Source organism: Candoia aspera, chromosome 1, assembly GCF_035149785.1.
Source record: "Candoia aspera isolate rCanAsp1 chromosome 1, rCanAsp1.hap2, whole genome shotgun sequence".
In the NCBI taxonomy this organism is placed as follows: Eukaryota; Metazoa; Chordata; class Lepidosauria; order Squamata; family Boidae; genus Candoia; species Candoia aspera.
Genome location: NC_086153.1, coordinates 83,243,833 through 83,264,181, shown reverse-complemented (window position 1 = coordinate 83,264,181; position 20,349 = coordinate 83,243,833). Strand labels below are relative to the sequence as shown.

The following is a 20,349-nucleotide window of genomic DNA, read 5'->3' as shown; positions in this document are numbered from 1 at the left end:
TTTTAATTTTGGTTATTTTAAATCCACTGATTTTGCTATGTTTTATACTCTAGCTTTTATTGTAAGCTGTTCTGAGAGTTGTAATAAACAAAGTTGTAATAAACAGAAATATTAAGTAGGTATGACACAGAAGTAAAATCAAGAGCCAACAGAGGATAGAATCCTAATTCTACAGTTTTTCAGAAATCACTTTTCATTGTTCTTAAAATAAATTATGGAGTCACTAAACAAAGCAGGAAGTTACCATCTTCAGTGGCAATATTCATTTATTTATTTGGAACAAAGAATTTAACAAATTAGAATATATCTACTGGATATTATAGATTTCAGCTGCCGTCCTAGCCATTATCTGCAAATAAAAAACAATTGGACTGTATTGTCCAGGACTGAATCTCATAGAGGAGTCAATGTGTAGTTGCAAGAAAAATATAATAAACTTTGTCTCTGGTCCTTTCAACTTGCAGAGCACTAAGGAGATTGCAGGATTGTGTCCGCATTTCCATGAAGCTCAGGTGAATGGGATGGAAGGATTAAAAGACATTTCCCCTCTAAAGCCATTGGCCAGACAACTTACAGATGCAGACAGACTCCGGAAGGTCATCCAAGAACTTGTGGACACAGAGAAATCTTATGTAAAGGTAGTAGGCATGCTTTACCGTTCATTTGTCCCTATCATTCTCTCATTATTCCTCCATCATTTTGTGATCATTTTCTGTATATCACCAGCATTTTGAGAGAAGATTAGGTCACACAGGTGCATTTCCATAACGTTATACAATCCTTCCTTAATCTTATTGCTTAGGGATGATGGGTGTTGCAGTCCTGCCTATCTGGAAGGCACCAAACTGGGGGAGACTGACTTAAACTACAAACAAGATTTGGGGGAGGGATTGAGGGGAGAAGGTGTAGCATAATGAAAATAAAGAACAAATCACCAGATCTGGTCCAGCATATTCTTGCTTTGGCCCCTTTTGTTAATGATTTCTGAGAGATTTCCCCTCTGGGAATGCTGTCTAGTATCACACATACATACATATATAGATGAATGCATACTTTTAGAGGGCTAAATATATTATAGTAAGCCTTTTTTATAGTATGCTTGTTGTTTTAACAATTAGAGCGGCATATAATAAATAAGCAATAAATAAATAGTTCGTTTTTTAGAAGTGTTACAGTGAAATGTAAATAAAAAGCATTTTCTCATCACAATTACCTCGTACTGTCACATGCATGTTAAGAAGAGGGTTTTTTTTTTAAATAACCATACTTGTAGTGCTAGAAACCTATCTAATGTTTGATGTCCTCCTAGGATCTGAGCTGCCTCTTTCAATTATACTTGGAACCTCTTCAGAGTGAGACTTTCCTTACTCAAGATGAGGTGAGAGATTGCAAAGGTTGTTTTAACTGCTTTCTAATCTTATCCAGGTGATGAGCATTTCAACTAAATCAGACATTTAAAAGCACCTTCTGTTTGCTGCATTAGTTATGTCTTGATGATAAAAGTTGACTCTTCTCCCTAACAAAAGTATTTCTAAGAAGTCTTTTGTTTCAGAAATTCTCTTGTTCCTCTGCATTTATTAATGTGATGTATCATGTTGTTTATCTCTAGTAACACAATTAAACATTAGGTATTCTTTTCTTAGGCAGTCTTACTGCAAAACAGAAAAAAAATTATCTTCTCTATGTTTATTTTCCCCCCACTTCCATATAGATGGAGTCTTTATTTGGCAGCTTGCCAGAGATGCTGGATTTTCAGAAGGTATTTTTAGAGACTCTTGAAGATGGAATTTCCTCCTGCTGTGATTTTAACATACTTGAAACCCCTTCTCAGTTTCGGGTAAATACAGAATATTACATTTTGGAATATGATGATAGCAATTATTTCCTCTGATTCCCTTTCTTTTTCCTCTATTTTCTCTAGTTAGAATTTTTGAGGCATAAAAACTAAAGCCCAGTTATGATCTATAGGAAGAATTTTTTTTCCCAAACAGAAGAAATTTTAAAATACCTTAAGAGGTCAGGTAAACAATTTGAGAATCCTGAAAGTGAGTAGCTGAGTCAATTAGTTTGTAGAATCACACTAGCAGTGTGAGTGAGAGGGAGTTTATATCAAGTAAATGAATCCCTGTGTTTAATATTTTAGAGACTTCTGTCCCTAAAAGCCCCTCAGATTTCACAGAAATTCCACATCTTTTCTGGGAAAAGAGAAAAGCAGTGGAGAATCAAGGAAGTTTAAAGTCTGTGGTGCAAAAAAAACCCCAGCTGTTGTTGATTTTTGCCTATATTCTGACATATGGAGTCCATTGGAAGCTCAGGTGCCTTTGCTGATCGTAGAACTTTCCACCAACTTTGGTTGCTCCCCCAGTGACAGACCTTCTTGGACAGATGCAGTTCAACAGGAGGATATGTTTTGAACTACTGCAAACTGTCTTTACAGTATTTGAAGAATTGGTTCAAAATAGAGTGACTAGAATGCTGATGGGGCATATGGAAACTTACCTCTTACAATGTTAGCTTCCTCATTTATTCTAGCATATGGAGAAAAATCTATCTACGTGGTTGCTAGGAATTGAAAACGACTTGATGGCACATAATCAACAGATTGATTAAAGGCCTAAGTTGCTTGCAATATTTGAAAACTATCTTCTCGTGCAAAATCTTGCAAATTATCACAGTTAACCTTAGAATCCTTATCTAATTCTCCCATTGTCTTTTCACAATTTTTGGGAAGGATCATAGGTCATGATGTAGCTCATAGTGTTTTTGGTTATTATTCCATCTCTCTGCAGAACTAAGATATAAAAGAAACTGTAGGAAAATTATATCAATTAGCCCATCATATAAAGTCTTGAAAATTACCTGTACAGTTTATTATGGTGGTCCCTATTTACTTTCAGATCCATGAATCAGGGTGCATATGCACACTGTACATCAAACTTAAACTGTTAGGGTCTTCTGGATGGATCTTAGCAATTTTAATTTTACTAGAGTATTTTAGTTCATTCTGCTAGCACTGTGGTGTCTGCTATTCATTAGATATCTGAACCTTGACTAATAAACTCTTTTAAATTTGTGACCTCTTATTAAACTTTCCTGCTGGATAGGGTTAATTTTCTGTTACTCCTATTGCTCTCTCTCACTCTTTTGTATGCATCACAAGGGTTGTATAGTTAATTTTCAAAAGCATGAATTGTAAGAGGAAATCTCTAGAATAATAAAATAACTTTATTCAGAATATTCTCTGCCACTTCTATAATGGATTCAATTTCACATCAGTTTTTCCCCTGAGTGTGACAAGTTGTGCCATATGATTTCTTAGCTTCTTCTTAATCTAATTCTAGAAATGAATTAAACATCTGTAGCAAACAAAAATTGCATTCGAGAGAAGAAATTCTCATCACTGAAGGGGCATAATGGAAATGATTTGTGCTCCCAATGAGTATCTTTCCATCCCATCTGTTTGCTTTAGTTCATGCAAATCTTATATTCATTATCTAATTTGTTCTGTTGATTTGTGTTTGTTACGTTTCACTGGCTTGACACCAGTAAAAAGGCAAGATATATTGATATTCATAAACAGGTAACAGCTAATACATGCAATTATATAATAACACAAGTTACAGTCAATCAGGATTACAAAAATCCTTATGAAAAACTCTTCAGGAATGCAAAGCAGGGCAAAGCTGGAAGTAAAATGTAAAATAGAGGGAAACTACACACAATCATAATGGGCCTTTATTTTACTGGGTTTCATATAGTTTTCTACTTCCTGTACTTCCCCTTGGTTTTGAATGATTTCCTCGATTGATTGTTCTGTACATGCTTCTACTGCACATTGGGAATTTAGTATTGTGAAATGGATGAATGACTACATGAATGGATGACCCTTTGAAGAACACTCTTAGTCTTTCCTTAACAACAAGATATGCATCCCTGAAATAAATTTCTCACCTTCTTCGTTTCAGAAACTGCTCTTCTCTTTGGGAGGCTCCTTCCTCTATTATGCTGATCATTTCAAATTATATAGTGGGTTCTGTGCAAACCACATCAAAGTCCAGAAGGTTCTTGAAAGAGGTAATTGTCTCCGTACAGTAAACGAAGCAGATGATAGAAATGAAGCAAAATGAACCAACTGTTTTTCAAGATGAGCATATTAAAAAAGGACTTTTCTTACATTTTGCAATTGGTCTTCTGATGATGCTAAAGGGTTTGAAAAGTGCATCTATTTTTGACACTTCTAAACAGGACACTTCTACTTAGGACTGCCTGTGTTTATCTTCCTTCGTATGGAATTGCTCTTTGTGGGGGCCTTTTGGGTACATTTATTTATTTTTTAAAAGATAGAGTAGATCTGCTGCTAGTCATTGAAATAGGCTTTAAAAAAAAAAAAAAAACTTAAATATGACATCATGTGTGACATGGCACCTTGAAGAAAAATTACTTTGCCAAACCTGCATATAAGTAGTTTCCATAATGTATTCCCCCTGCAAGTATGGGAGAGAATATTCTGTGTGATTAGAGAAGTTCTTCATTGACGATCTGGAACCAATTGCTGTCATTTCTGTATTTTAATTAATGAGGATAATGTATAACTTTTATATATGACTGACAGTTATGTTTTTAATTAATATAACTGGACTTGTATAATGTATTTTTATTAGAAAGGCATGTATATGCATGCATGTGTGTGCATAATATCTGTATATATCTATGTTATACCATCCTGCTCAAGCAGCAAGTAGAGCCATATGCACAGCAACCCAACCTTTCTCCTTAAACCAACGTTTCTTCTGGAGAACAGTTTGTGGTGGAATATAGTAATCTGTTCTGCAGAGGGATAATTATAGACTGAAATGGAAAATTACGAACTGAATTTTCTGGTCTGCTCTTGTTTAGTGAGTGAAATAACAAGTAATTTTAACACTTTCAATTGCTACTTAGCATTTGGTATGTCCAGTGAAAATGCATCATGGCCAACAATGCTGTAAAAGCGTGTGATATGCAGCATCTTTGTCAAAGCTAAGCAGATCGAGATCTGGTCAGTGCCTAGAGGGGGACCATGCAGGGACTGCCTTGACTTTTAGAATGGAAAGATAGCAATAAATGTACTGTACATAATAATAAATAGTAACATTCATTCATTCATTCATTCATTCATTCATTCAATTTGTATAGCTGCCCATCTCAGCAAGTGACTCTGGGCAGTTTACAATGATAAAAACCAAAAAACAATTAAACAATTGCAATTAACACAGTTACAATACAAAATAAATATACATGGCTGCCAAGTAAGCAATGTAAGATGTTAATATAGCCAAGAAATGGGACCATTACTGCACTTGGGGCCCCAGGCCCGGGCACATAACCAGGTCTTCACAGCCTTATGAAAGGCCAACAGGGTCCAGGACATCCTGATCTCTGAGGGGAGAATATTCCAGAGGGCAGGTGCTTCGGCTGAAAAGGCATGCCTTCTAGTGCCCGCCAACCGACATTCTTTGGCTGATGGGATCTGTAGCGTGCCCAATCTACCAGATCGAATTGGATGGGTAGAAACAACTGGGAGAAGGCGATCCCTTAGGTAACCTGGTCCCAAGCCATGAAGGGCTTTAAAGGTGACAACCAGCACCTTGAATTGTACCCGGAAGCACACTGGCAACCAATGCAGCTCACGTAGCAGTGGTGTTACGTGTGTCGAATATCCGACTCCACTTACTACCTGTGCAGCTGCATTCTGCACCAGCTGAAGCTTCCGAATGCTCTTCAAGGACAGCCCCATGTAGAGCGCATTGCAGTAATCCAGATGGGAGGTCACGAGGGCATGAGTGACAGTGAGTAGTGCGTCCTGGTCCAGGAATGGGTGCAACTGGCACACAACCTGAAGGTGTGCAAAGGCCCTTCTAGTCACAGCTGCCACCTGCTCTTCCAGCAGGAGCTGTGAGTCTACGAGGACCCCCCCAGATTGCACACTGGAACTGTCTGGGGCATTGCAACCCCATCCAGGACCAGTAATGGAAAAACCTTGTCACCAGAAGGCCCACAAACCCAAAGCCACTCAGTCTTGCTTGGGTTGAGCTAACCCTAACCCCATCCAGACCCTTACAGCCTCCAGGCACTGGGTCAGGACATCCACAGCATCACTCATTTATGGTGTTGGATTAAAAATATAAATAAAACAGTTCACAATAATCCTAGTGTAACTGTGGTAGTATTGTTATGAGTGTGTATTTTCTACTGTTCAATGCAAATATTAACATAAGTAGAATAACAAAGATACACAGTACTGTAAATATTGTGTGGGCTTACTTCTGGGTTGATGGACATATTTGGAGTTGTTAAAGCATGTGATCTCAGAAAATAGTGGCTGTGGGGCAGCACTTTATTCAGGAAACACCCATTTTTCCCTGAAGACAAAATGTGGAAGGATGCTTTCAACCATTACTTATTAACTTTTGCTCCATATTATTTCAAGCTTTTCTTTATCAGATCAAATTGACAGCTGCCCATTAATGGTATTCTCCAATTGAGTCACTAAGATCTTTGGAAAAATAGATATGGTTGGGGCTAGAACTTCACAGCATGCCAGTTCTCTTTTTATTTACCTATTTAAATTATAAGATTTTTTTTAATGTGCTGTGAAATAGCCTGGCAGGCATCATTGAAGGTCTCTATGGATTGGCTTTGCTGAGGTAGTACAACTTCATTGGTTTTTAGCCATCTTGCATGACTATCCCCAACCTTTTGTGGCTGAAATTCCACCATTTTCACCTTGGGGAACATGTACTGGTTGACCAGAATGTTTCCTAATTCCCACCACCCCCAGCTCCAGTTCAGCAAAATATACTCTACTGCCCTTACTCATTTCTCTCTTGTTTCTGGGTGGTAGGAGGACATCCAAACTCTTGGGATGGAGCCAGCTATGACTTTTAGTTTCTTGGAATTCTTTTGGGCCTTTAGGGAGCCCACCAACATTCCTGGAAATGATACTGGATTCTGGCACCGTGTTTTAATGTTTTTCCTTTACTGATTAAAGTTTTTTTTTTAATATAAAAAGTCACATGGAGTGAGGAGCTTGGAGAGTATTTTTAAAAAATTGTCTATTGGCACAGTGGTATCTTCAAATACCATATTGGATACCTCAGAACTAAATATTCTTTAATCTGCCAGAAATGAGATGCTCTCAGTATAAATAATCAAAATATATTACAGTGATAATTAGATCATTTGTTAAACAATTATACATAAGACCCACGGGAGTTTTTGATTACTCCTGTTCATTTGGGGAAGTTGTTATGACTGATGACAACTTTAATATTTTTCAGTGCCAGATTAACGTTATTCATCTTGTTATTTTAGCTGGATAGTTTGTCTTTTAAAAATGATTAAATTGTCTGTTGTGTTTTGTTTGGTTTCACTGAATTTTAGGATTATATTAACATCCTTGGCCTTATTTTGTTATATTGCTCTAATATTTTTGAATGAAGAGCAGTCAAGCTTTAACTACTGTACGATTGTTTTACATTATTAATAATATCAACTACAACTGCTTTTGTTCCATTTTTTTTTCCTTTAGCCAAAACTGATAACACCTTCAAGGCTTTTCTGGATGCGCACAACCCCACAAAACAGCATTCGTCCACCCTAGAGTCCTTTCTTATCAAACCCGTTCAGAGGGTGCTGAAATACCCTTTGCTCCTGAAAGAACTGGTGTCTCTGACTGATGTAGAAAGCGAGGAGCATCACCATCTCACAGGTACTTCCCAGAAACTTAAGAGTTTTGGCTTGAGTTTAGTAGGTATTTGAAAACTGTCACACGGATTTAGCACTGAGTTGTCCAAGGGAGAATTTATTATGCCATTTTCTCAGTGACTGTATTTGAGCTTCTCAGTAAACTAAGAGCCTTGCTTCCTTAGAGTCTTGTGCGTTTGGTCTCTCCTACAGGTTGCTTCTGTTTTAGACTGACAGCAGCTTGTTGCATTATCCAAGTGCTTAATTAAGATTTGTTTGAAATGAGCTGGATTCAAACCATGGCTTGTAAACAGAGTTATTTCAGTAAACTGTACATAAGTGTAGTTACAGTTGGTTGTTTAAAAACAAAAAGCCACTGTCAGTCTCTTTACAACCATTCTAGAGAGGGGTAGGCTGCACACCAAAGGGGAGGTTAGACTTTTCCCAGTCAAGGCAACTTAGCAATGATTTATTGTGACACCACATTGTGGCCACTGACCTGGATCACACAGCACAATAAGCAGTGATGTGTGGTTCTTTTTTGGTTTTGGCTTAGTGCAATGAGTGAAACCAGTCATTATGGGTGTGAAACTGGTTTTCACCAGTCATTATGGTGAAACCAGTCATTAAGCCACAGATTGATGGCTTAGCCATCATATGCTATCATCACTTATGGCTTATTCAGCAAACAATGGTTAGAACCAAGGGACAACCCTTTTCATTTAGAGGCCACACTTCTATTATTTTAATAATATATGTTCTGGTCTGGAAAACTGCCGAGTGAAGTTGCTCAGAGACATCACAGGGGAGCATGAGTTAAAAGGTTCAGCCCATTTTGTTCCTGTTCAAGGGCGGAAGTGGGTGAGCATTGCCCATATAGAAGTTTAGTACATCCATTTCTACCTTAGTTTAGTCTTTTTACCCCACCCCCCATTGCATAATTACAATTTGTCATTGATCTTGGGATACTCTGACAGCTGCAGATTGTGGTCTGAGGAACTATAGCCTTCCACTGTATGTTATCCCTTCTAATTAAAACCAACCATGGCTTACAATGATTTGTGAATCCAACCATTATGAATAAACTTTCCCATGACTTGTGAAATACTGGGGGTAGGTTTGGCTGTTCTGGGTATTGTCAGCAGCATATTTGTTTCTGCTGGTGAATTCCTAGGTTTTAAGTCATTAGACACCTTGGCCACTAGAAGTCACCACATTACTGGATTCAACCTTAATTGGACTTCTCAGACATGGATAGCCAGATGTTATTCTGTGGGGTTCAAACCTTCTACTAGGAATTGAACTCATGGACCTTTGCACTTGGATGAGTATATACAGTGCATTAGCTTTAGAAGCTATCTGGGTTGAGGTGCTCAGCAGTTTGCAGGAAAGGATAAGTGGAGGCTGTCAGAATAGTATATACAGCCCATCTTCCTTTAAGGTCTCAGAGCAGAGAGATTCAGAAATTACAGTATGACATGCCCCCATGCATGGGGCTTTATGTGACTTCCACCACAACCACCCTTGTAGGGGGGTAGGATTTCTTTCTATACAGTGTATATCCTGTGTGCTCTGAGAGCTTAAGGGAAAGCTGATAGCTTCTATATATCCCTTCTTGCAAACTGCTGACTGCCAGGACCTGGATATCTCCTAATGCTGTATATAATGCTGTATATAATCTCCTAATGCTGTCTGTCTGTCTGTCTGTCTCTGTCTCACTGTATATAATCATCTAAGTGCGAAGGTCCATGAGTTCAGTTCCTAGTAGAAGGTTTTAGAATAACATCTGGCTACTCATGTTTGACGGTCTCAATCAAGTTGAAACTGATAATGTGGTGCCTCCTCGTGGTCAATGTAATCAAAAATACTACACAGGATTTTGTGTAAAAATAGAGAAATTTCCCTCTCTGCCAAGAAGGGGGGTGGAATCATATAAAACCCCATACATGGGGGCAAGACATAATGTAACATCTGTATCTCATTGGTTTGAGACCTTAAGGCAAGTAAATTAGATGGAAGTGCCTCTTAGCTATCTGTTAAATCACAGTATTTTCTTAAAAATTGCAGAAGCGCTGAAGGCAATGGAAAAGGTGGCCAGTCACATCAATGAAATGCAAAAGATTTATGAGGATTACGGTGCAGTGTTTGACCAACTAGTTGCAGACCAGAGTGGGACTGAGAAAGAGGTAAGGAAGCTTGGATTTTATTTTTAAACTTTATTCAGATCAATCAGTCAAAGTTTGGCCTTAGTTCTGGTGGAACAATAAAACTGAACATGGATTTAGACAGCTATTGGAATCTTTTTCTCAGTTTGGATTGGGAAGTTCAAAACAATTCCCTGGAAGGAAGGTAATGGCAAAGGCTTCTATTATTTTGTCAAGAAAATTGTGTGGATGGTCAAGCTTGACTTGGGGGCATTTTTACTTTTATTTTAGAATCCTCAACAGGAAAAGGAAACCAGCAACTTCTTAAATAGTTTCAGTTGCTGATCACTGCCTTACGTATTAATGTCTATTGTTATCTTGTCTATCATGTAATCTATATTATACAGGTGCCATTAAAATATAAAAACAGCTAACAACTTGGCTTTTAATCAGTGCTTATGAGGTACAGGTCGCCTATCACTTGTTTTGAAGGCAAGTTCTCTTTAAATTGCAGTCCTGTCCATACATATATCCCCCTAGAAGTAAATCTCGCTGAACTCAATAGGATTTCAGGTTGCTCCAGTAACTGGGGTCTAAGACATGTTAAAAAGAATGCCTCTTCAGAGTTTGCTGCCTTACAAGTAGGTATGTATGCATATTGAGGTACCTGTCATTTTTTGAAACCATTGTGACTGTGAATTTACCTTTTTAAAATCAGTGGGTATTTTGCAGTGAACTTTTAGTATAATGTTGATTGCCTTCAATTGAGGGAATTGTCTTCAGTCTTCCTTCTTTTTTATTGTGGATATAGGTCACAGAACTTTCCATGGGAGAACTTCTTTTGCACTCTACTGTTTCATGGTTGAATCCATTCACGTTGTTGGGCAAAACAAGAAAAGAACTGGAGCTCACTGTATTTGGTGAGTGATCAATACCAATTTTATTAAAGACAAGCAAAACAAAAAAACATACAACTCAGAAACTGAAACTGTCCTAGGATCTATGCCCACGATAGGCTTAACACAGCCAGTCATTAACCTACTTAGATAAGCCCAGTTGATTCTGGCAGCCCATGATCACACTAGAGAATTAAGGCATCACCATTTGGGGAAAATTCTGAGAGTGCCTTGGACTGCAAGAAGATCAAACCAGTCCCTACTCCAGGAAATCAAGCCAGACTGCTCACTTGAGGGAATGATACTAAAGGCAAAACTGAAATACTTTGGCCACATAATGAGAAGACGGGACACCCTGGAGAAGGTGCTGATGCTAGGGAGAGTGGAAGGCAAAAGGAAGAGGGGCCGACCAAGGGCAAGATGGATAGATGATATTCTAGAGGTGACGGACTCGTCCCTGGGGGAGCTGGGGGTGTTGACAACCGACAGGAAGCTCTGGTGTGGGCTGGTCCATGAAGTCACGAAGAGTCGGAAGCGACTAAACAAATAACAACAATAATTTGGGGAACACTTAGCCCTGGTCCAGTATCTGGTGCCTAGTGTCCCATGAGACCTGGTTTTAGGAAAGTACCCATAAGGATTCATAATGTCACTAACTTTTTCCCATTGGCCAGAAAGGCAACAGTGGACATAATTTAATCACCATTGTTAGTAAGCACTTGGGAGGTGGGCTTGGTGCCCTTAGACTTGGAAGGGATTTATTTTCAGCTGCTGCATTTCTAAGAGGATTAGGTATGCAAAATAGATCAATTGCTGGGTTTAGGTATTCCAACTCTAGGACTACCTGGGTGGAGTTAGTTAATCCTGTCTGTGATAGGGGCTGCTTGGAACCAAATTTAACTACCTGGGAGTTGGGTGACTGGGGTCAGTTGTCCCTTTTTTGATGTTCCCAAAATGTTATTCCTTGTGCAATCCAATTAAGCATTTGCAGAAGCAAGGCTATGCAGTTGTTACATAGATAAAATCCAAGGATAAGCAAATGGATCTGTTCACCCCTGGGAATTTTCCTTCCTTTCTTGTAGTTCTGTGTGTCGAAATCTGCTTTAAGAGAGTTCAGAGACCTCTCAGAGCAGATTCTGAGGGCAAGAGGGAATGGTGAGGCCTCCCCTCTTGTTCCATGAGCGACACTACTTCCACTTACAGAAACTTTGTGTCAGATCTGTTATAGGCTCTGGATGTGCTGAGTAAATATAGAGCAGGATTGAAATACAGGATACTAATTTAGGGCTACAGTATTTGTGCTGCTGCAAAAATCTGGACAACTGCTAGAGGGTGCAAACTGATGTAGAAAACTATATTCGGGATTTCTAACAACTCAGATATGACCTTACAAATGGATTATTATTAACCATTCACTCATGTACTTATTTAAAGCTTTTTCTGAACATACTTCACATGACAGACAGTTGCTCACGCCCTCGACTATTGCAACGTGGTCTACATGGGGCTGACCTTGAAGACCACTCAGGAGCTTCATCTGGTTCAGAATGCAGCAGTGCAGGCAGTGATGGGCAAGTCTTGATATGCCCATGTGACGCCTCTGCTGTGAGCTGCACTGGTTCCTAGTGTGTTTCTGGGTGTGATTCCAGGTGCTGGGTATCATCTGTAAAGCCTACATGGCATAGAGCCTGGTTATTTGAGGGACTGCCTATCTCCCATGGCTTCTTTCTGGCCAGTACAATCTAGCAGAGTGGGCATGCTCTGGATCCCCTTGATCAGACAGTTATCTTTTGAAGACCCAGGAAGCACACCTTCTCTGTAGTGGTCCCTGCTTTCTGGAATAAGGTTCCCATGAGATCTGGACTGGTCCCACCCTGTTGGTGTTCCAGAAGGCTTTGAAAACTTAGCTGTTCTCCCAGGCCTTGATGTAGGGTGGATGGAACCCTTATTTTAAGCATTGTCATACTTTGTATGTACTGTATATTGATGTGTTTTCTGGATTGCCATCTTGCAACTATCTTGTACTTCTTTTTTGGGTAGTTATTGTATTCCTATTTACTTTGTTTTTATGTTGCTCTTTATTTTGTGAGATGCCCACAGTCAGTTGGAGTCAGGCAGTATCAAAGTCAATCAAACGAACAAATAACTTTGCAGTAGAAATCTTTACCCCAATTCTATTAGTTAGGCTATTGTTATTCTCTCTTTTTTTTAAGAAGAGAAAACTAAGAAACAAGTGGCTCCTGCAATGCAACTGATATGGTGTGTTGCTTCTTAAGGTTTCAACCAACTAATGATGTCTACTTTCAGTGTGCTCCGTTCCATTTTCCCTCCCCAGCATTCAGTCAGCTGTCTGTTCCCAATGAACACATTTATTTTTTATTCATTTAGTTGATATCCCATCTTTATTTCGTACAACTCAAGGCAGCATAATGTTCCCTTCTCTTAGTTTCTGTGCAGCAACCATCCTGCAAGGTGGGTTGGGCTGAGAGAGAGGGACTGGCCCAAAGTCACCCAGCCGGCTTTCATGCCTAAGGGAGTACTAGAACCCATGGTCTCCCTCTTTCTAGTGCAGCGCCTGAAAAGTCTCACCAAACTGCTCTCTACTTTAGTTCTTTTGTGGCTGTTTTGGGACACCTAGACCATTTTAGAATGATATTTCTCAATATTTCCTTGGGCCACTACAGAATGGTATGAATGCTCGTTATAGATCGTTGTTATACATATGGCATAATTATTGATGTGTATTTAAGCACGGATGTTTGCATTTTCTCACTTTGTTCTTAGTATCACAGGAAAAAAAACCCATGTTTCTCATACATATATATTTCTTAGTGTTAAAATGGATTTTAATACTTTTTCTTAATCTGTGCTGCATTTGCACAATCCCATTTATAGTTTGTATCCAGTTTTGACATGCAGCTTGAGAGTATGTGATGATATTCTCAGGAAGAAGAACGTAACTACTGGCAGGTTCAGGAATAAGGCCCCAGCCCTTGCACAGTGGAGTGCCTATCAAAGTGGCATTTGTGATGCACAGTGTCAGTTGATGCTGAATTTATAAAGCATAATGGTATACTTTAGGAGGCCTAACCAATAAAAGCTGTTATCTTCTCTTTCTCAGTTTTCAAAAGAGCAGTCATCCTAGTGTATAAAGAGAGCTGCAAACTGAAAAAGAAACTGGTAAGTATTTAGGTCACTAGTACTGGTATGTAGGTGTACAATTGCAATTAACAGTTATTGAACATAAAGAGCACACATTTTGGGGATATAAATACTCTAGACATGAATAAGCAAAATATATAAGTTGCTCAAAATAACTTCAGAAACCCAAGACATTGTTCAGATTGAAACTGAGTATCCCAGCTGAATAATTTTAACTGCATTTTTCTTGTAAACTGCCCAGAGTCCCCCATGACGGGGAGATGGGCGGTGAATAAATTTATAAATAAAATTTTAAAAAATAAAATATGAAACAATTTGCACGAACAAACGTAAGCTGTGCTCTTAGTAACTGGATAGCATAAATCAGGCAAGTTCCCATCCTATATTATGGGGAGCTCACATTCAAGGATAAGTGAAACCACTCGTTATAGAAAAGTAACAGAAGAAAGCTGGGATTCTGAAAGTTTCTGCATAGTGTAAAATTGCTTAATATTTTAAAATGTTTAGTTTTGATCGCATTTTTAAAAAGTAGCAATGGCAGGCAAAATTCTTAGACTGAACAAGAACAAGCAGTGTTTAGGATAGCAATTTTAATTGTCTTTTCTTTTTTTATTAAAAAAGGCAGGTAATGTCCGTAATAATCACAATGATTTGGATTTGTTTAAATTTCGTTGGCTGATTCCTTTATCTGCTCTTCAGGTTCGACTGGGTAATACAGCAGGTGACTTGATTTTACCAAATCAATACATTCTTAAACAATCTCTATTCTTACTGTTTGTTTTGAAAGTTTGTCAACCATGAATATATTCATTCTGTCAATGTTTTCTTTGCATCCTTCATAAATAAATATTGCACCAATGAAAAGGTCAATGTATATAATCAAGCAGACCATTCACCATGACCCTGGAATATAGTTTTAAATGCCAAATCTGAAATAATTCAGTATAGTTCAAAGCAGTTGTAACGCTTTTGTATGTTAGGTAGTAAGCCTATTCTGTGGGATCTCCCTCCATTGATATAAAAGATTTTTCCACTGAAAGATGCTTCTGATCCAGTGACAGAGTACTTCTGGCAAACTGGACAGGAGGGGCAACCTTTGCTGATTTCCCCTCTTCCTGCTAATTTCCTGTTACCGCCTCCTCCTGCAGGGGTATGTAATTTTTGGAAACACCAAGGAAGGCAGCAGTGGGGGCTGCTGAGGAAGAAAGGAACGGATTGGCTAAGATCCATTGCATCCTAATTTTTGCCAACATGAATCTTGTGAGCAGAATTCTACTCAAGGAATGCTCCTGTCAACAAAAAAGAATCTGGATCAGAGTTCGAAAAAGATGGCAAGGAGAGGAAAGGACTGTTTTCTTTACTGGGAAGTTTTCTTTCCGCCAAGTAACAGTCCTCCTTGTTTCTTCTGATCAGTAACTAAATGGATTTGTGAATCTCCAGTGTACGTAGAAAAACAGTGGTTGGTGAAAAGATCTTCCTAAAACAATGTCAAACAATGCTTTGAATTAGACATTATTTCTAATATCAAATAATTATAGCTATTGAAATGCTAAAGCATGTATAAAGCATTTTTCATTCCTGCTTTTGGCCAGATAAACTATAAATCAGACAATACAGAATTAATCACAGAAGTAATGAATTGTAAATGCCACAAAATCCACTGCTTTAAAGAAATAGTGGTTCATCACATGTTTGCTCAAATGTTTAATGCTTCTAAATTCAAAATACAGGTAGTCCTCAGTTAACAACCACTCATTCAGCAACTGTCTGAAGTTACAATGGCGCTGAACAACTTACAGCCGGTCCTCAAATATCTGGCTGTCCCAGCACCCCCATGGTCATATGATCACGATCCAGGCGCTTGGCAACTGGCTCGCATTTACAACGGTTGCAGCGTCCCACGGTCATGTGATTGCCATTTGCGACCTTCCCTGCTGTCTTCCCACAAGCAGTCGGTGGGTTCACTCTTTCTCCTGAGGATCTCATACTCCATAGCGTGCGCACATACCTATCCACAGCACCCCCAGCCCGTACTCCATAGTGCAAGCCTACCCATGCTTGTGCTGGGCTGCAGCACCCCGCCCCGCCTGCCTGGCCACATGTGCACTATGCCACAGCAGCCACCCGCATGCCCTCCTGCACTCCACAGCACCCCTGCCTGGCCGCACTTGTGCCACGGCAGCCATCCCCCACCTGGCCACACTCTGTAGCACTCACCTGCCCACCAGCCTGCTTGTGGACTTGTGCCTTCCTGATGGCTTCACCATTGACTTTGCTCATTGGAAATCAGCAAGAAGTTGCAAATCACGATCACTTGAGGTTCTCCCTTAATGGCCTGTGATCCTTGATTAATGACCGCAACGAGGACTACTGGGATTGCCATCACTAAGTGATGTGGTCACATGATACCACAGAAATTCAGTCCCAATTACTATCATTAAGGGGGGACTACCTATACAATATATTTCACTTGAATAATATTTGTTTCCTGAATGAGAACAAAAGATCTATAAAGGTATTCCTTGCATTAGAGCTTCAAAACATCTGCATTTCTTATACTTAGCAGAAAAGCCATATACCAGTTTTTTTACTCTTTGAATTTTGAAAAATAGTGATGCAGAGAAAGTGTTTCTGAAACATTAATTGCAGCAACAGGCTTGTTGCAAGAAAAAGCCATTGATGCTATCTCTTGGATGAACTTGAAGGCCTCATTAAATTCTCATATGTGAAATTGTTTGGCTAGAGATTTGTAGGTATCATGAAATAATTTGTAATAGGATTTCTTTCTACCCACCCAGGAACAGAAAACAGTAGTATTTGGGAATTGATTCATACAAAATCAGAATTAGAAGGAAGACCTGAAACAACCTTCCAGCTGTGCAGCAGGTAGAACCAAAACTGAGATAATTCTTTTTTTCTAAGTGGATTATTTCTACTTTCCTCTCCTCTTTATATAATATCATAAATTAATCTTAATACGTTAATCTGTGTAAATACTGTACTATTTATCTTATTTATTCATGTAGGAGTCCTATGTACTGTATATCTACTGTTTGATCAAAATCAGAATAATAATACTTATGATGCTATTCAGAGTTCTCAAACGTGAACCAAACCGAAGTGCTACTTTGGGGAATATGCAAAAGGCTAACCTGGGGCAGATGGCTAGATGCCTACTTTTGCTTTCTAGAACAGAAATGTTGCTCTTGGCAGGAAAAGAATCATTATGTACAAAGAGAAAGAAGAATTAGGCCTTGATAGCCAATTGTTTAGTCACTTAATATTTTGAATTGAAAAGACAGTTTCAAATCAGGTTTTGCATTAACTTAATCACTGTTTTCCCCCACAACTACAGTGACTGCGAAAGCAAGACCAACATAGTCAAAGTGATTCGTTCAATTCTAAGAGAAAACTTCAGGCGTCAAATAAAATGCGACTTGCCCTTTGAGAAAGCATATAAAAACCGCCTAATGCTGCACAAGAATCGAATTCCTGTTTCAGCAAAATTGGGTAAGAAAATATTTTCTTAGTGTGTATGCCAACATTTGTTTATGTATCGATTTTTGGTGGTAATATTAATCATGATCAATTATTCTTCAAAAGGAGATGTTGATTGTATTCCACAGAAAGTGTTGGAGAAGCAAAACAAGATCTATCCGCCCCACAGAATGCGTACCAAATTCCTTATTTAGAATCGGATGGGGTGAAAAACGACAAAGGGAAGTTGGAGAATAGCAGAGGACACCTTTCGTCCCTTGCCATACTTAACTATGGCAATTGTTATGGGAAATTGGCCATAACATATTCTTAAAATTCCAGATGTGCTCATGGGTTCAGAAGGACTGGATTAATTAGTAAGAAATGGTTTTCAACCTGATATAATAAAGAAAAAAAGTATTTTTGCCATCTTGAAATAACTTAAGAAATATTTATAAACCAGCTGAAATCTTTACAGATTAAATTAGCTGAGTTTGAACCACAGTTACCAATGCTCTTTTATATCTGCTCTATCTCCATAACAACTGGAAGATATCAACAAATGTATACAGGTAGTCCTTGCTTACTGACTGCTCGATCAGCGACCGTTTGAAGTTACGACAGCACTGAAAAAAGAGATGACAGTCCTTGAAAGTTGCAACAATTGCAGCATTCCCATGGTCACGTGACTGCTGTTTGGGCACCTGGCAACCTGCATGCATTTACAATGGTCGCAGTTTCCCAGTCATGTGATCACCATTTGCGACCTTCACAGCTGGCTTCTGACAGGCAAAGTCAATGGGGGGAACCAGTAGGAAGTCGCAAGTCAGAGTCATGTGACATCGTGCTTAATGACCTGCGGTGATTTGCTTGACAACCGCAGCCGGAACTGACGTAAGTCAGAGCGGTCATTTCACTTTACAACCGCATCACTTAGTGACAGAGTTGCCAGTCCCAATTGCAGTCGGTAAGTGAGGACTACCTGTTATGAGGGCAAATACTACATTTCTAGCTAGAAAGGCAAAAATTCAAAATAAAGTATGGACTTCGTGGCTTTAAAAATAATTAAAATCTCCCTGTTACCCATTTGTTTTGACTATGCACTGCCTGGCTCAAATTGCCCCTTTAGCAACCGTGTAACAGTGACTAGGAAACCTTAGGTCACTTCAACAGTTCCATCAAACTCCATGACCAATTTTTCAAAGTCCAGAGGTGAGTTTTCAGTGATAGTAATCCCTTTAAGAAGGCAGAAGTAACATGGTGCCCATGGATGCTTTCTGGGCACATTCCAGGCTACCAAACCTGATTTTTTCCATTATTTTAATTGAAAAGCAATAAATGGAAGCTGGCATGCTACAAAGCAAAACACTTGCCTTGGACCCTCCTACAGAGTCTACAGGCATTCATAAATAACAATGCTAGGAAGCTAATCTGGGACCTATTCTGGAAAAGGATTCACATAACTAGAAAAAGTCAAGAGTAAGCTGATGGAGAGCATCATGGGGGGCAGGGAGGAGGAGAAAGAGCAACTGTGCTTTGTTCTCACAAAATGCCCATTTATCAGTAGGCAGTCATGTGTTCTATATGCCAAATATGCTAGCCTTGAAAGATTGCCTGTCCTTGCCCTCTGCTGTCCGGATTGTTTATTTTCTGAAGTCTCTCTCTCTCTCTCTCTCTCTCTCTCTTCTACAGCACTTAATTGCATCAATCATAATGTTAAAATGGTTACCAAAGTTGTTGAGTACAGAAATTTGATGGATGTATTTTTACATTGGCAGCTTCTTCCAGATCACTGAAGTTACTGAAGAATTCTCCCAGTAATGAATGGAACAGCAGTACAGGAAAAGGAAATGAACTGGATTCTGATGAATGTAGTCTGAGCAGCAGTACACCAAGTAGCAGCTGCCACACGACTGACAGTGTCCTGGAATCTAAAAACTCATCTCCCATGAAGAGTTTGCAGAGCTGTGCATCCGATTTTTCAAATAGCCCTGTAAAGGAATCTGATATTCTAAGTGATGAGGAAGACAACTTCCAGCAACGTCTAAAAAAACCCAGCCCCACGAAAGATATAGAAATCCAGTTCCAGCGGCTGAAGATTTCTGAGAATCGGAATGATGATGCAGAGACGGATTATCCTCCTGAGATAGAGAACAGAGGTGGGCAGAGGGCAGAAGAACAGCCTAAACTAGTTCGTGCACACTTTTGCCCTATTAAACGGAAAGTGAACAGTACAAGACGTGACAAAGGGACGTTGCTGGCAATGCAGCAACAGCATCAGTCGCTTGACAGTCAGCCTGATTCTCCAAGTTTTGACCTGAATTCAATTTTAGAAAGGGAATTTAGTGTGCAAAGTTTAACTTCAGTAGTTAATGAGGACTGCTTTTATGAAACAGGAGAGAGACATGGAACATCCTAGCTGTCTGACCTGATTTGAAGGTTTGATTTTACTTAGAAAAGCAACTGTTGCAACTTGATAAACTACTTACTCTTCAGTTTAATGCACTACTGGGTTTTTCCACAAAAGTAGTTGTAAAGGCTTAAGTTATTTTAATTTATTGTGAAGCAAAAAAGTTAGATTAAGCTGCATTGAATTTCCAAATTCTGTAAACTAATCTCTCCCCTTTCAATATTAGGTAATATTGTAAATATTTTGAAAACACAGGGAGATGAAATCTTCATTTTTGACCAGAGTCCAACTAGCTTTCATTGAACATTTAAAAACATGTTAGTTTTTGCTTTATTTAAAGCCAAATTAAATTATTTTAACACAGAATAACTAAGTCCTCCTGTACACTGCACTAAAATGTAAATGGTTGTTTATACTTGATTTTTATACATATATATATATATATATATTGTACATATAAAAGTCTGTACTGTAATCTTATGGTATTTTTATTTTCTCTATGAGCTTGTACAGTAAAATGCTAATGGAAATAGGC

The 20,349-nt window shown here is 38.9% G+C and overlaps 1 protein-coding gene across 1 annotated transcript in view; it reads left to right on the top strand.

Annotated features, from left to right (window-relative positions):
- The window catches only part of TIAM2 (TIAM Rac1 associated GEF 2), a 92,124-nt gene extending 71,776 nt beyond the window's left edge, over positions 1-20,348 (top strand). The window contains exons 15-26 of the mRNA XM_063308270.1: positions 465-638; positions 1,310-1,378; positions 1,712-1,837; positions 3,966-4,074; positions 7,571-7,750; positions 9,793-9,911; positions 10,681-10,789; positions 13,887-13,945; positions 14,549-14,648; positions 16,726-16,813; positions 17,283-17,437; positions 19,183-20,348. Coding sequence (XP_063164340.1) covers positions 465-638; positions 1,310-1,378; positions 1,712-1,837; positions 3,966-4,074; positions 7,571-7,750; positions 9,793-9,911; positions 10,681-10,789; positions 13,887-13,945; positions 14,549-14,648; positions 16,726-16,813; positions 17,283-17,437; positions 19,183-19,823 — 1,929 coding nt within the window. The 3' untranslated portion in view covers positions 19,824-20,348. The remainder of the gene's footprint in view (positions 1-464; positions 639-1,309; positions 1,379-1,711; positions 1,838-3,965; positions 4,075-7,570; positions 7,751-9,792; positions 9,912-10,680; positions 10,790-13,886; positions 13,946-14,548; positions 14,649-16,725; positions 16,814-17,282; positions 17,438-19,182) is intronic.
- The last annotated feature ends 1 nt before the right edge of the window (position 20,349 follows it).